The sequence below is a fragment of the Anastrepha ludens genome, chromosome X, assembly GCF_028408465.1.
Source record: "Anastrepha ludens isolate Willacy chromosome X, idAnaLude1.1, whole genome shotgun sequence".
Classification (NCBI taxonomy): Eukaryota; Metazoa; Arthropoda; class Insecta; order Diptera; family Tephritidae; genus Anastrepha; species Anastrepha ludens.
The window spans coordinates 49,952,829-49,968,610 of NC_071503.1; the positions used below are offsets into that span (position 1 = coordinate 49,952,829).

Consider the following 15,782-nt stretch of genomic DNA (forward strand, 5'->3'; position numbering starts at 1 on the left):
TTTTTTTACGCTTTGAAAAACACCCCCTCGAAAAAATGTATTCTCTATTAATAGTGGAATATGAAATGCTTTGAAAACACCTTTTTTTTTTTAATTTTATTTGGTTTTCAGAAAATTTTGTTTTGAAAAAATTTCATACCCTTGAAAAAGTTTTATTTTATTTTATTTGTTTAAAATTTTTGAAATTTTTTTTTTTGTAATTTTAGAAAAACACCTCTTCGAAGAAAGTTCTTTTATCTTTTTGAGGAAAATTTGGTTTTGAAAAAATTTCATGCTTTCGAAATTTTTTTATTTTACTTTATTTCTTCAAAATTTTTCAAAACAATTTTTTTTATAATTTTCGAGAAACACACCTTTGAAAAAATGTTTTTTATGTGTCATAGTGGTATTCCATTAACTTTTAGGATTATAGTCAAATACTTACAAATATCTACGCTTTCACAAATAGCAACAATAAACAAATTTCCTCAAAACCAAAAAATTTACTTTTTTTCTAAAAAAATTCTAAACGAACAACGTAATAAATTTAGAATTTTGTGTTCACGAAAAAACAGTATTGTTTTTATTGTATTAACTGAAAACCAAAATGTTGCAAAAAATCAAAACAAAACTAAATTATTTTTTTGTGTTCATTTGGTCCATATGTTCCATAAAAAGTTGATATGGTAAATAATATGCAGGGTCTGATACACGCAAATTTCCATTGACCATTATAGTGACAAAATTATCGATCACCAATTCCAACAGGATTTCAAAATCAGAGTTGGAATGAGTTGTTGTGTGGTGTACTTCTGAAAAAATGAGAAATAAACAAAATAAATCTAAAAATTCGAATTCTAACTTTATCTTGTGTATGTTCTTATTACCTTTGAATTTTTCCAATGAAGCACCATTCATTTTAAATTTTCCAAGAATTTTTTTTATCATTTCGCGTTTCTTTCCTTTTTCATTCGATTCCAACATTTGTTCATAGCCGAAAATATTGCTCAATTCAATTGAAACATTATTTTCATAAATACTTAGGACCTTAACTAATGCACCTTGGTACATACCTAACGCAGATATTCATCGCGACCTTGACATCGATACTATTGATGAAACAATACAAAGCGCTAGCAGAAGACACATAAATAGACTATTAACGCATACAAATCCTATGATGAGAAGACAACCAAATAAAGAAAAATCTACCCAAAGTCGGCTTAACCGTCAAACACCAACAGATCTTGCAAAATCCTTGTAATCAATTGTCAACTAATCGTATATGTCATTGTTTGTTAACCACTTGTTTTTAAATAATGTGTATATATTTCTTCTAAATGAGCTTGGGGGCATTGGCCCTTCAATATCACTCTCATTCCATCTTTTTGTAAATCAAATTACTTATTGTCTAACGACAGGTGTAATATTTTATGGAAGAAATAAAAAAAACAAAAAAATTTTCATTCGAATCATTTGAAATTTCTGTATACAATAACGAAAAATTCAAAAAAAGTTGTACACATAAAATGAATGTCGATTCGAAACTTACTTTAATCTAAGAATCGAGCAAGTTTTGTTTTGTACAATATTTTGATTTTTTCTTTTTTTTATATGAAGAAAATATTTAAAAGAAATTTTTTTTTGCTAAAAACCTTCCCCTAGTGGATCCTTATAATATGAAAAAAGAACGAATAAAATTGGCCTCGTATCGGCCCAAAAAAATGCGTACAAACGAACATCATTTCATTTTTATATATATAGAAGATAATGCATCGGCATTTGTGTTCATTTTGCCTTGCTTGTAGACCATTTCGAAATCATAGTCTGACAAATCAAGTCTAATCCTTGTCATCTTGGACGAAGGATTTTTGTGTGAAAATAAGGAGATAAGAGGTCTGTGGTCCGTTACCACGGTGAATTTTCTACCCATTAGGTATGGACGGAAGAAGTTTATTCCCCAGTGAATCGCGAGTAGTTCTTTTTCTATGACCGATTTATTTATATCATGTTTTACTAAAGTTTTGCTTGCATATGATATAGGCAAATCTTTTCCTATTTCTCCTTGACTAAGTACTGCACCGAGTGCGAAATTAAATGCGTCTGTTGTGAGCACAAATGGTTGCTCGAAATTTGGATATTGTAAGATAGGTGGATTGATTAGTTTTCTTTTTAGTGATTCGAATGCTTTCTGACATTCGTCAGTCCAATCAAATACTTGTCCCTTCTTTACAAGATTATTTAGGCACTTGGTTATTTGAGCAAAATTGTGTACAAAACGTCTATAATAATTGCAAAAAGCTACAAATCTCCTAACCTCGTCACTACTTTTGGGTACGGGGTATTTTTTTATCACTTAAAATTTTGATGGGTCTGTTTTTATGCCATTTTGCGTGATCAGATGTCCTAGGTACACGACTTCGGATTTTAAAAATACGCATTTTTTCGCATTTAGTTTTAAGTTATATTTTCGTAGTCTTTCAAAAACTGCAATTAAATTACTGTTGTGGTGTTTTAGACTACAGCCAAACACTATAATATCGTCTACGTATAAAAATGCATTGCTATCTAAACCACTCAAAGCTATTGTGAGCATTCTTTGAAAGCTATTGCTAGATATTTTGAGTCCAAATGGTAAGCGTTTAAATTGGTAATGACCTTGTCTTGTGGAGAATGCAGTCAGGTGTCTTGAGTGTTTGTCTAGCGTTATCTGGTGAAATGAGCTTGTCATGTCGAGCGTTGAAAAATATTTTGCGCGACCCAGTTTGTCTAGTACGTCTTCTATTCTTGTCAACGGAAATTTATCATTAATAATCTTTTTGTTTAGTTGTCTATAGTCTACTACAAGCCTCCATTTCTTTTTGTCTCCGCTACTTTTCTTTGGTACAATCAAAAGAGGTGAATTATAGGCGCTCACTGATGGTGATTTTTTTTTTTTTTTTTTTTTTAACGCCATTGTGCATTTTATTAAAGTTAATACAAATTCTACACTTTTTTTTCACTAAGGTGCACGAATATTCAATTTAATGTTTATTTAACTGAATGCAAAAAGTCACATTTGTTCTTATGCCGGTTTTGCGCTTAAATATTTGTCAATGATAAAAATTTTAAATTAAATGATAATATAATATATTTAAATGCATTAGCGAAAAATCTCTATTCAACAATATTTATCATAGCATGTGTGAACAATTTGGTGCGCGTCGTTAATAATATTGAGAATTATTTCACTTTAATTAGCCGCCTAATCACATAAAAATAGTTAATTGCTACCTAATAACAACTTCATACTTTTAATTACATTATTTTATGCATTAATCAGCAAATAATCAGTCATAAACAAAATTGGGATATTCACAATCCAAAATATATATATATATGTATATATAATTATATAAAGTACAATGTATGCTGTATGATAGTTAGTTTTTCAATCATTAGTTTATCGCAAGAAGTGGCATTTTTTATTTTAAATTACTTTAGCTTTTTGTTACTGTTGTTTTGAACTTCGCATGTAGCGCACTGCGCATTTATACAGCCTTGTAGACTCTGACGGACTTCACGTCGTTGGGGGTGAGAGTAGTCACTAGGAGTCAGTGAATTCACGAATAATGGTCGGTGGTTTGTCACCCTTCTGTTCTTGCACCAATTTGTTGCCATCCAGAGTGAAGACGCTCTTCACTTTGCGACCATCAAGTGTCTCTTCATCGAATTCCTCGCCCAGCTTGAAGTTGACCGTAGTTGTCTTAAAGGTTGAGGTAGTGGTGAAAGAGTAATTATCACCATCCTTCTTCAGTTCAACGGTGGGGCTGACACTGTTACCCATTTTGCGTAGAACCATACCGACACCCAATTCCTTCATGTATTCGTCGAAGTTTTCACTCTTTTCTATTTAATTTGTATTTCTTTCCTTCCCAGACAGCCATTTTTACTAATGATTTATTTAGCGTTTACTTTAAAATTGAAAATAGACTTTTTCAAATATGTTCAAAAAGGTATTTCAAAATTTAAGGATCGACTCTTGTGCATTCAACAAGTGATTTTAATCGCGGATAGAAGCACGTGTTGTTTAAAAGTAAAATGGAATCTTCGAACGCGTATAAGAGGCATATTTTGTATTTTTTTTTATAGTGTTAAAAATGCAACAACTGCTGCTGCAGAAATAAACACTGAGGATACCGTGAGTGTAAGGACTGCGCAAAAGTGTTTTTCAAAATTCCGAAGTGGTAACTGGGACGTGGAGGATGCCCCGCGCGCTGGTCGTCCTGAAGTCTTTAGCTCCGACGCCTACCTCGAAGTCGTGGAAGCTGAGCCAAGTTTGACAGTCGAGCTATCATACAGAGGATAAATTCATCGCATGGAACAGTTCACAGGCACCTGGTTCAATTGAGAAAGGTTTAAAAGCTGGGAAAATGGGTTCCGCAAAGACTTTCCGTCGCCAACCTTCAGCAGAGAGTGAATGTGTGTTCTCAGCTGCTGGAACGGCTTGAAAATGAAAGTTTTTTGAACCGTATCGTTACTGGTGATGAAAAATGGAAGAATACTCTCCTGTCTATTTGGTGGGATATGGGCGGTATTGTTTATTAGGAACTTCTGGAACCAAACCAGATGATAACCGCTGATTATTATTCCCATCACCTATCAAACCTGAATGAGGCACTTAAAAAAAAATGACCGTCTTTAGTGAATTGACGCGAAGTTTTGTTTCACCACGACAACGCAAGACCTCATACCGCAAGGCAAGCATTAGACAAGCTGAAGGAGCTCGATTGGGAGCTAATGCAGCATCCACCATACTCTCCGGATATTGCACCTTGTGATTATCATCTTTTCCGGGGCCTTCAATCCAATATGAGTAACAAGAACTACTCCTCAAAAGAAGCTATAAAAGGGATATCGAAGCGTATTTTGGCTCCAAGGTCAAACAATTTTTTGAGCAGGGAATTAAAAATCTGCCTAAACGTTGGGAAGACATTGCAAATAATGAAAGAAAACGTATTATTGATTTATAAATACTTTAATCATTTTTTTTTTATTAATTTTAAAACTACCTTTAAAAAACGCACGAGCTTATGGACTGACCGGATACAAGTCGTGTACCTAAAACAGTAAGATGAGGGATAAGTATAAATACGACTGTCAAATATGTTGGCAGCCAGTCCACTATTAAGATAGTGTTAAGAACTACACTGAAATTAAATTCAGAAAAATAATTTTTATGTTAATCGCAATTCAAGCAAGTCCTTAACTAACTTCCAAGTCTTTAACTGGTGATCATGCCAGGAGTATCATATACATTGATGCTCCAGTGAGCGGACCAAAAAATAGTCATCCTTGTCGCAGCAAGGACATACATACATAATCCTTCGTAATAAAGGACAACATATTATGTAAAAAAATAAAGGCTGTAAGGAAAAGAAATGAAAATACAGTGAATAAAGGAATAAAAAATTGAATGATAGAAACTCCATTCGTGTTTCTTCCATTAAAAAAACAGAAAAAGTGATCTAATTCTCATAGAAAGGAGCCGATGAGAAAATCTTTCGAGAAACGTAATAAACTTAATACACGAAGAAATTTGATGTTAAGGAATGGCCAATTTGCAAGTAATGCTTCAGAGTATCCAAGCAGAAAATGCAACATAAAGAGTCCGGATAGATCAGATCCAAGTTAACCCAGCAATGATTCCACAAGCAGCAGAACGATTGGAACCACTCAACGTAACTTATACCAATCCAATCGATATCAACCTGGTCATTTTTAAAGCACTACTGGTATTTGACGGCAACATTCCCAAATACCGCGTATGGAGGGACGATGTCTCTAGACTTATGGATGTAATTAGTAATCATAGGAATTCCAACAGATACGTAGAATCTTTATCAGTTATAAAAACTAAAATACATGGTGCAGCAGCTGACGTGTTGACCAACAATAACACAATATTTAAATTTGATGCAGTCAGGAATATATTGGACTATACTTATTCTGATCAACGACCTTTATATGTATTGCAGGACGAGATGAAGAGACTCACACAAGGTAAACACAATTTGCCCTGGCGCTTATCACGTCAAAAATATCTATGTCAGGTCATAGCAAAGAAATGACCAAAGTTATGACTGGTGAGGCAACACAAGAAGCTTAAGGATGGAATAAATAACTCATATATTCGTTCCACTCTATACGGAAATTCTATAAGGGATTTAGAGCAAGCATTTGCAGTAGCCCGTGCCATAGAGCACGATGACGAGCATCGAAAGTTACGTCTAGGTTATGCACAACAGAATATTCATCCAACCAGCAATAAACACTACTATGAGAAACAACATCACCAGAAACGTTCCATGTATTAGCAGAAATACAACTATAACCAGCCGCCATCACAATTATCAAAACCAGAACCCATGGACACAACGTCTAGAAACACAACATTCAGCATCAAAACAACTACTACGACGTGAATAGAAACAATAAAAATTGGAAAAGACCACGAGGTAACAGTGGCCAGTTCACCAATCAATACCAAGAACCAAAACTCATGCGGAACAACAACTTAACATCCGAAGAAGACAGCTCTAGCACAATTGTGGAGACCGGTAGACAAAATCATTTAGTAGTTAAGTACTTAAAACTAATAAACGGGTTGCCTAGTATAGTAATGAATGATGGGGAAAGTAAATTATGATGTTTTAGTAGATACAGGTGCAACCCATAACTATATTAAGAAAACTTTAAATTTAATATAACCAAAAAAGTAAAACCATTACAAGTGATATGAATGCATGGTAATTCTATAATTAATACGAAACAAACTATTAAGTTTATGAATGAAGATTTAGATTTGTTTGAGATAGATGAGATAAATGGATTTGATTTGATACTAGAATGGAACGAAATAAAGCAATTGGGCCCGGTTATAAATTTGAACAAGATGACATTGGAGGTGTTAAGAAAATCGGAAATTAGTGAAAAAAATTATGCAAATTACACTATAGGGATAGACACATAAAGAGAAGAAATCGATAGATTAATGAAAGCCAATAATGTCATAGGACCGCTACCCTTCACTACAAGGATTGAAGCTAGCATACGGACAGATGCAAAGGATCCTATATAGACCAAAAAATATACAAGTAATATAAATGACGTAGAACTCGTAAATAAGGAAATTGACAAATTATTGAAAGAGGGAGTAATACAAAAAAGTTACAGCTCATACAATACATCCATGTTAACCGTACATAAGAAAGGTATAGATGAGAGCGGAAAACCCAAAAGACATATGATTAGAGATTTAGAGATTTAGGAAATTAAATGAACATACGATCACAGACAGATACGTAATACCAGACATAAATATTAAGCTGCGAAACTTAGGGAAAACCAAATGTTTCACTTCACTTGATTTGGAGTCTGGCTTCCATCAAATTAAGATAAAAGAAAGTGACAGAGAGAGAACAGCGTTTTGTTGGAATGGAGGTAAATATGAGTTCTTTCGGATGCCTTTCGGATTGAAGAACGCCCCATCTATTTTCCAAAGATGTGTGGATGACATCCTGCGCGACTTCATATGTAAATTCGCATATGTTTACATTGACGATGTAATCATTTACTCCTCATCCTATGAAGAGCATATGAAACACATCCGAACTATTTTTAACGCATTAAATAATGCCTCTTTAAAAGTATCCAATGAAAATTAAAAATTTTTCATGGACGAGGTAGAATACTTAGGTCATATTGTAAAGCACAATAGAATTTCAACTGATCCGGATAAAATAAAAACTATAGAAAATTACCCAATGCCAGAAACCTTCAAAGACCTTAGAGAATTCTTAGGACTTACTGGATACTACAGAAAATTCGTAAAAAACTATGCAGCTCTAGCTAAACCCTTAACTTTACATCTTAAAGGAGATAATTCTCATATTGGAAAAAAAAGTAAGAATGCAAAAATTAGTTGAGATCAAACGGCCATACATAGAAGCCATAAACAAACTGAAAAACTGCTTAAAAGAGCAGGTGGAATTATGCCAGCCAAATTATGAGAAAGATTTTGAACTCACTACATACGCTATATTGGATAGCCCTTGGAGCTGTATTGAGTCAAAATAAAAATTAAATTTATTTTTTATCACGCACACTCAGTACCACAGAACAAAACTATAGTACCAACGAGAAAGAGGGTCTCGCTATTATATGGTCGCTACAAAAATTTCGAAATTACGTATACGGCATAGCCGAATTAACCATATATACCGACCATCAATCGCTTACTTACGCCATATCGGATAAGAATCCGAATCATAAACTAAAGAGATGGAAAAATATTATCCAAGATTATGGAGCAAAAGTTATTTATAAACCAGGCACACAGAATGTTGGAGCTGACGCCTAGTCACGACAAATAATTATCGTATCTTCTATAGGTACTATACACTCATCTGATAGTTCATACAACGACATAATCAAGGCAGTACGCCAACCGCTAAATGTCTACGGTATCCAAATAGAATTGATACCAAACACACAAAAGAATGAGACAAGTTCGCGTATTATATTTCAAAGTAAAATACGTCACATAATAACCTTTTCTGTCGAAAATTATCTGATATCGGAATTAAAAAGGTTTTTTGAAGCCGAGAAAAATTGCAGCAATACATACAACAGCCGAGGATTTATTTATATAACTCGACATAACCAGGTAACACAACCAGATAGATAGTTAGAATTAGTTAAACAAACATACGAGCAAGCACACAGGGGATACAAAAATAGTATAAAAGAACTATTAGAACAATACGATTGGCCGAACATAAAACAACAATGCAAGGCATACAACAAAAAGTGCACAGCTTTTCTTTACGGCAAATACGAACGGAATCACACAAGAGAACCATTAAAATAATCAGACGTAACAACACAACCAGGGGAATCCATACATTTAGATATTTATTTTAATGAACACAAAACAAATTTAGTGGCAGTAGATAAATTCTCAAAATACATATGTAACAATCAGACAATTAGACTCAAAAACAGAAATGGACAAAAGAGTAGAAGAAGTTCTTATCAACAGTTTTCCGAACTGTAAACGACTCATGACAGATAACGAAAGTTGTCTGAATACACCAATGTTAAAACAAATGTGTATAGAATAAATATCTCCAAAATACAGACACCAATATATAGATCAAAGGCAAGCGGTCAGGTAGAACGAACGCACAATATCACATCAGAATATGTCAAGAATACTATAAATAAAGCATTCAACATCAGCAACCGAGGAGCTATTTGTAGCTATAAAGGAATTGAGCAACACAACCCATACCGTCACAGAAAAAAAACCAAAGGATATACATTTTAATCTAATAACATACAGCAAGGAATATATAGAAAAAAATTAAAAAACGCATCGTCAACAACAACGTCTAAACCAGGGAACTAGACACCGAACTTTCAAACAAGGTGACCAGATATTGGTGTTAAGGACTAACACCAGAAGTAAAAGCGACAGTCGATACAAAAAGTACGTAGTGCAGGAAGATCGTGAGGACACGATTTTGACAACGTAAAAAATTACACAGTTACAGGAGACGACAAAGAATTACCTGATATTACTAGCCATGGTCATTATAATCGCAATTCAATCAGAAGGAGACACCAAAATATCAATCATAACTAACAGGAAATATATTCTAACTAGAACCGACGATGCATATTTATTTGACGAATTCACATTTTTATTCTACGTAACTAATTGACAAACAATTACCACATCATATGACCAAATATTTAATAAGAACTGAAAATCCTATCATTGCTATTTAAAAATATCCTATCATAAAAAATCATTGTAAACTATTTAAATTCACACCACTTAGAACTAAGGATGTCAAAATTTTCACCGATAAGGAAATTGCTCTTTGCAACAATATTTACACTAGAGTGAATAACTTAAAAAATTATTTAGGCAAGAACAAGGAACAAACAAATTCGGTATAAATCGGGACGATTTAATTTAGGAAGGGGAGAGTTAAGGAATGATTTCATTCACAAATAATAAATAAAAATAGTTAAGTAAATGCTAAGTATAATCATGCAGAGCTGAACAAATCCAAACATATGTATGTATTTTAAGAATAACAAAAGATAAACATATCGCACTTGTTACGTTAAAGCGTAACAACTCAAAATCTGAATATTTTCAGTAGAGACGAAAAACTGTTTGCGTAAATATTAATAATAAATATATTACAAGGAAAAAATATGTATCTGCACGAAAATATCATTAAAAACAATATATCGGTTGTTTCATTCTTATTTTTTTAGTAGTTGCGCTAAAATAACAAATTTTTGAGTTGTTACTCTTTTCCTGAAGTTTTTTTATACACTTAGTGGTACACTTAGTATATTTTAAACAAACCGTTTGGTTGTAGACAGGCACAATTCAAAATGTTACACTTTATGTGACAAATTTGTTCAAACACTTGGAGACAACTAAAAATGTAACTCTTTAGTTGAGACAAAAGAAGTCATTCTGAAAACAAAGAGAGAGTCATAACGGTTTTTTTAATGAAAGGCTAGACAAACCACTGAACGATTTTTACAGTGGGTAGAGATGACCACTGTACATTGTTTTCTTGCAAAAAACTAAAATTTGGAAACTTCGAGTTGTTACGCTTTAACGTAACAAGTGCGATATGTTTTTTAAGAATAACAAGAGTTAAACATGCTTTTCATAAACAGCAAACAAAGAAACTAATATACAAGTCGTATACCTAAAACAGTAAGATGAGGTATAAGTATAAATACGACTGTCAAATATGTTGGCAGTCAGTCCAGTATTAACATAGTGTTACCCTAAAAAAAAATTCAAAACAATAAATTTTTATATTTTTCCAAAGTCAGTTCGATTTGAGTGACGCCGCTATTATTAAATATACGCGAGAAGGACTTAGACATCTTGAGTTGCAAATGGCAATTCCTGCTTTGAAATTTCTTTCGGTCAAACATATGCGGGAGATTATTGAAAATGATGTTTCTAATTCACGAGTACACAACAATAAAGCGAATACACGACATGAGTTTACACCGAAGTTTTAACCTAAAATAGATAACGCTAAACCAAGTCCTTTCTCGACGAACAAAACTAACACTCTACAAGGCTCTCATCATGCCCGTGCTAACGTATGGCGCAGAAACTTGGACGATGACAACATCCGATGAAGCGACGCTTGGAGTGTTTGAGAGAAAGATTCTGCGCAAGATTTTTGGACTTTTGCACTATGGCAGCGGCGAATATCGCAAGCGATGGAACGATGAGCTGTATGAGCTTTACGACGACATAGACATAGCGCAGCGAATAAAGATCCACCGTCTACGTTGACTGGGTCATGTCGTCCGACTGGATACAAACGCCCCGGCTCTGAAAGCATTTGATGCGGTACCAGCTGGTGGTAGCTGAGGAAGAGGAAGGCCTCCTCTGCGTTGGAAAGATCAGGTGGAGAAGGACTTGGCTTTCCTTGGAGTGCCCAACTGGCACCGGTTAGCACGAGAAAGAAACGACTGGCGCGCTTTGTTAAACTCGGCCAAAATCGCGTCAACGGTTATAGCGCCAATTAAGAAGAAGAAGAAACTAAGGGCTAATGAGACGGCAAATAAACGAGCTATTGTCTACTATAATTGTTCCGAGGTAGGGCATATTCAAACCACAACGGCGTCAGCCTTGTGCTGACTGCAACAAAGTTCATGGCCGCGGTGAACCAAAAGACTGTGGAACGAGAACAGTGAACGTGCTGCAAGAAATTTCGAATTATAAATGACTGAAATATAATTGACTTAGATTCGGGTTATTACCGAAAGTCACAAATATACCGCGTTAATTACTACTGAAGGTCTATATAATTTTAAGTGCATACCAATCGGACTAAAGAGCGCACCAGCTGTATTTCGAAGGCTCATGGCGAAAATTAAAGACAGAATTAAATCATCTGACATGAGTCACTACATGGATGATATCAAAGTAGGGAGCAACACAATCGCCGAAATGTTTAATAAAATCAAACGAGTTTTTCAAGCAATACGTGAGCTACATTTAACGCTTAATATTAAAAAAAGTGAGTTCTTGAAAACAAAAATTGAGTTTTTGGGTCATGGTCTTGGTACCGGTGGTATTCAACTAGGGTCAAGATAACCGATTGCAGTTGCACAATTTAAAGCACTAACTAACGTCATGAAGTCCGCCAATTTTTAGGGCTTAGTGGTTATTTTCGACGATTCGTTCCGGGGTATGCTATTTTATCTGAACCGTTAAGAAAACTTTTACGAAAAGACAGCCAATTTAATTAGACCAACAGATAGCTTTCGACAGACTTAAAGATATTCTCTCATCTCAACCAGTAATGATGCCGTATAACGCCAAAGCAGAACATGAAATCTATACTGATGCCTATACAATTGGTTTAGCAGCTGCACTTTTGCAAAACGAAGAAGGTAAATGGAAACCCGTACTCTACTATAGCCGATCAATAAGCAACGATGAAAGAAAGTATCACAGCTACGAGTTCAAGACGTTGGCGATTGGGGAAGCTCTTGAACGCATGCGATATTATGTGTATGGTAAGCGATTGAAGGTTGTCACAGATTGCAACGCAATTAGCACTGTGATGCAAAATCGTGAAATTATACCACGTATAGCGAGATGGTGGTTGAAGGTTTAAGATTATGACATCGTCATTGAACGTCGCACCGGAAGGCGAATGGAACACGTTGATGCGCTTAGCCGAGCTCCAGTTGAGGGTGCAAATTAACTTTTGCTTCAATAGCAAAAGCTTTTTAAAAAATGTGCACAGCGGATACAAACTAAAAAACAAACTTTATTAATTTCAATATTTATACAGAATCTGCTTACAACTACATTCATAAGTGAAGCTTAAATCTTAGGTTAATTCTACGTATGTCTTAATTCTATTGAAAGCGGACCATACGTGATATGTGATGTCCACTTCCTCCATTAGCAAAGTGTCAATGACATGTTTGACACTTTCGCTAATGGTAAGCGCTTATATTTATTGTTTATTTTTTGTGGCTTGCGCTATTAATCTATGGTTAATGGTTTACGTACTGGGTTAGTGGTGTGTGGTATAGGAGGCGTTAACTCCCCCTCTTCTAAATCGAAGCGTCCCGTCTTCGAATATAAAGCTGTTAAGTGATTAATTCTGTTTGATAATTGCAATAATAATTCTTCTTTTTCTTTTGCATTTTTTAATTTAATTTTCAGATTAATGTATATGACAAATTTAAAGACAAAATATGCAGATAATATTATTACAATTAAAGTGGTAAATGTCCACCAAACAAGATTTCGTTTTATTTCTTGCTTTAATGGTGTGAGTATATTAATATTGTTTAGTTTTAAATCAATATTTTTTGTTTCAATGTATTTATTTACAAAAAAAGATTTTAATTTTCCTTCCCTTAAATATCTTAAAATTTTTCCTGTAGGATTTTCATATTTTCTATTGTCAATTATAACATTATCTTGAAAAGTTATGAAATAAACTCCTTCTATAGTGTGATTATTAATTTTATGCTTTCCTGATGCTATTATAGCACCATCTTTTACAATATTTATTGATTCGTTTGCTTCATTTATTTTTGTGCAGTTGGCATGTTTATTATTTAACATATTGGACAAACATGTGTTATTTCCTTTTATCATACAAAAAGCATTATTTAATTCCTTTTTACAAAATTTGACTGAATAAAATTTATCTCCACATTTTATTATTTCATTTTCAATCAACAATTTTCCATCATTTTGCGCTACAGCTATTGCTTTATACAATTTACAAACAATTTTTACTTTTGGATACTTAATGTAAACAACTATCAAATTAATTACTTTTTTGTACAATTTTAAATTCCGAAACATCTATAAGATCTGATATTGTTACATTTACTTGCTCGTTGCTTATTATTTCTTTTATTTCTGACACATCTAAAATTAAAGGATTTAATATTCCTACTTTTGACAAGGTAATTGTTTCCACTATATTTTCAAGCTCTGTAATTATTAATTTATTTCTTTGCCTTAAAACAGTTTTTTCATTAGAACTGCCCTGTAATTGCTTAAGGATTTGCGTTAATTCTGTGATTGTTTTGAATATTTGACTTTATTTCCTAAATCTTCTACTACTACTTGCTTTTTATATTTGGGTTTTAATTTATTTCGTTCCCCATATACTTTTTCATATATAATTTCACCCCTATGGTAATTTTTTTGAAGCCTTTTCTTGTTGTGGTATTCTAACATTTTTTCCTGATTATTTCTTAATATATCCCTTATATTCTCATGCTTCTCTTTATTAAACAAAATATTACAAGGTTGTTTATCTGTTACTGAATGTATAGTTTTATTATACTGCTGCACCGCCCTCATAATCGATTCGAAATCGCTAACTAAACTGTGTTCCTCTTTTAAACATCGAGATATTTCTATAAGTGTGGAATGAACCCTTTCTATTTGACCATTACTCGTACTATGACGTGGTGTACAATAATAGATTTGTATGTTGAGTCTTTCCATTAAAGACCTGAATTGTATCGTACCTAAACCTGGTTCATTATCCATAACCATACTTTTAACATCTGGAAATGTTTGCAGAAGTTCCAAAATTTTTTCCTCCAAATTAAGATTATCCCCAATATATTTTACAATTAAATATTTAGAATAAGAATCTATACAAGTTAAAAATTTTAATTTTTGCCCGAAAAAAATATCAATATGGAGTTGTTCAACCTCCCTTTCCGGAATAGGTGCCTCTCCTATCGGAATAAGTTTTGGGTGCCTTTCATATTTATTATTGTTGCATATGTTACAATTTTTTACATATTGCTTCAACTGTTTTATCATCAATGGCCAATAATATTGCTGCCTAATTTGGGCCAAATTTTCCCTATAATTTCTATGTGCCCTATTGTGAGTTTGCTCAATAATCGCTCCGTGATCCTCTCTATTAGTAATATCGTTTGGGAACAATTTCGGATGAAAAAATTTTACAGTTGGAAATGCCTTCCTCAATACGTTCTTTGTTTCGTAAAGCACCTCAGGTGTGCAATATATTCCCGTAACCAACTTTGGGTTAATATATTCTTTTAAAACTCCAACAATATTTTCCGGTATGTCGTATTCGATCAAAAATCGTTTATTATTAAAATAAGAAATTGTCTCTAACACGGTTATTTTCGCCCCGCTTTCTATCAAAATTTGTTGCTTAAAATGATTTAATGGCTTTTTTGTTTCATGAATCTGATATTCATCACTGCTTTCAGCAGAATGTTGTGTGTCCGCTAACGAATCACCGGAGTCACTATGTTCTTCGGAATTCGTCAAATTAGACTGTGGAACAAATTCAGGTTAGCAAAAATTAGGTCCATTCTGAGAGTGGCGGGTGAAAATAGAGGCGAAATTAGATGACCCGTATCGCGCCGTTTTTTTATGTTAGTTCGAATTTTTTTTTAATCGGGCAAGTACAACTTGTGAGGTCGCGAAATTTTTCTGGCCACGTGTGGGCTGGGGGCGCTCGAGCGAGCTTCTGAGGTTCACAAAATATCAGCTCTTGAATATCGTGGGTTTTCTCACAGGTCACTATGCGCGAGGAATGTATGCTGTGAGACTTGGAATCACCTCGAGTCCTGGAGGATGAGGTGGAATCATCTCAGCACCCTCTCCTAAGCTGCCCTGCTCTGGCGTGGCTAAGATCCAGGCATCTTGGGTCTTATTCTTTGCTACGCCT

The 15,782-nt window shown here is 33.9% G+C and overlaps 1 protein-coding gene across 1 annotated transcript; it reads right to left on the minus strand.

Annotated features, from left to right (window-relative positions):
• Positions 1–3,110: 3,110 nt before the first annotated feature.
• Positions 3,111–3,891, minus strand: LOC128869319 (probable fatty acid-binding protein). The gene has a single exon (XM_054111847.1). The coding sequence runs from the start codon at positions 3,839–3,841 to the stop codon at positions 3,566–3,568; it is 276 nt and encodes a 91-aa protein (XP_053967822.1). The 5' UTR covers positions 3,842–3,891; the 3' UTR covers positions 3,111–3,565.
• Between the last annotated feature and the right edge of the window lie 11,891 nt (positions 3,892–15,782).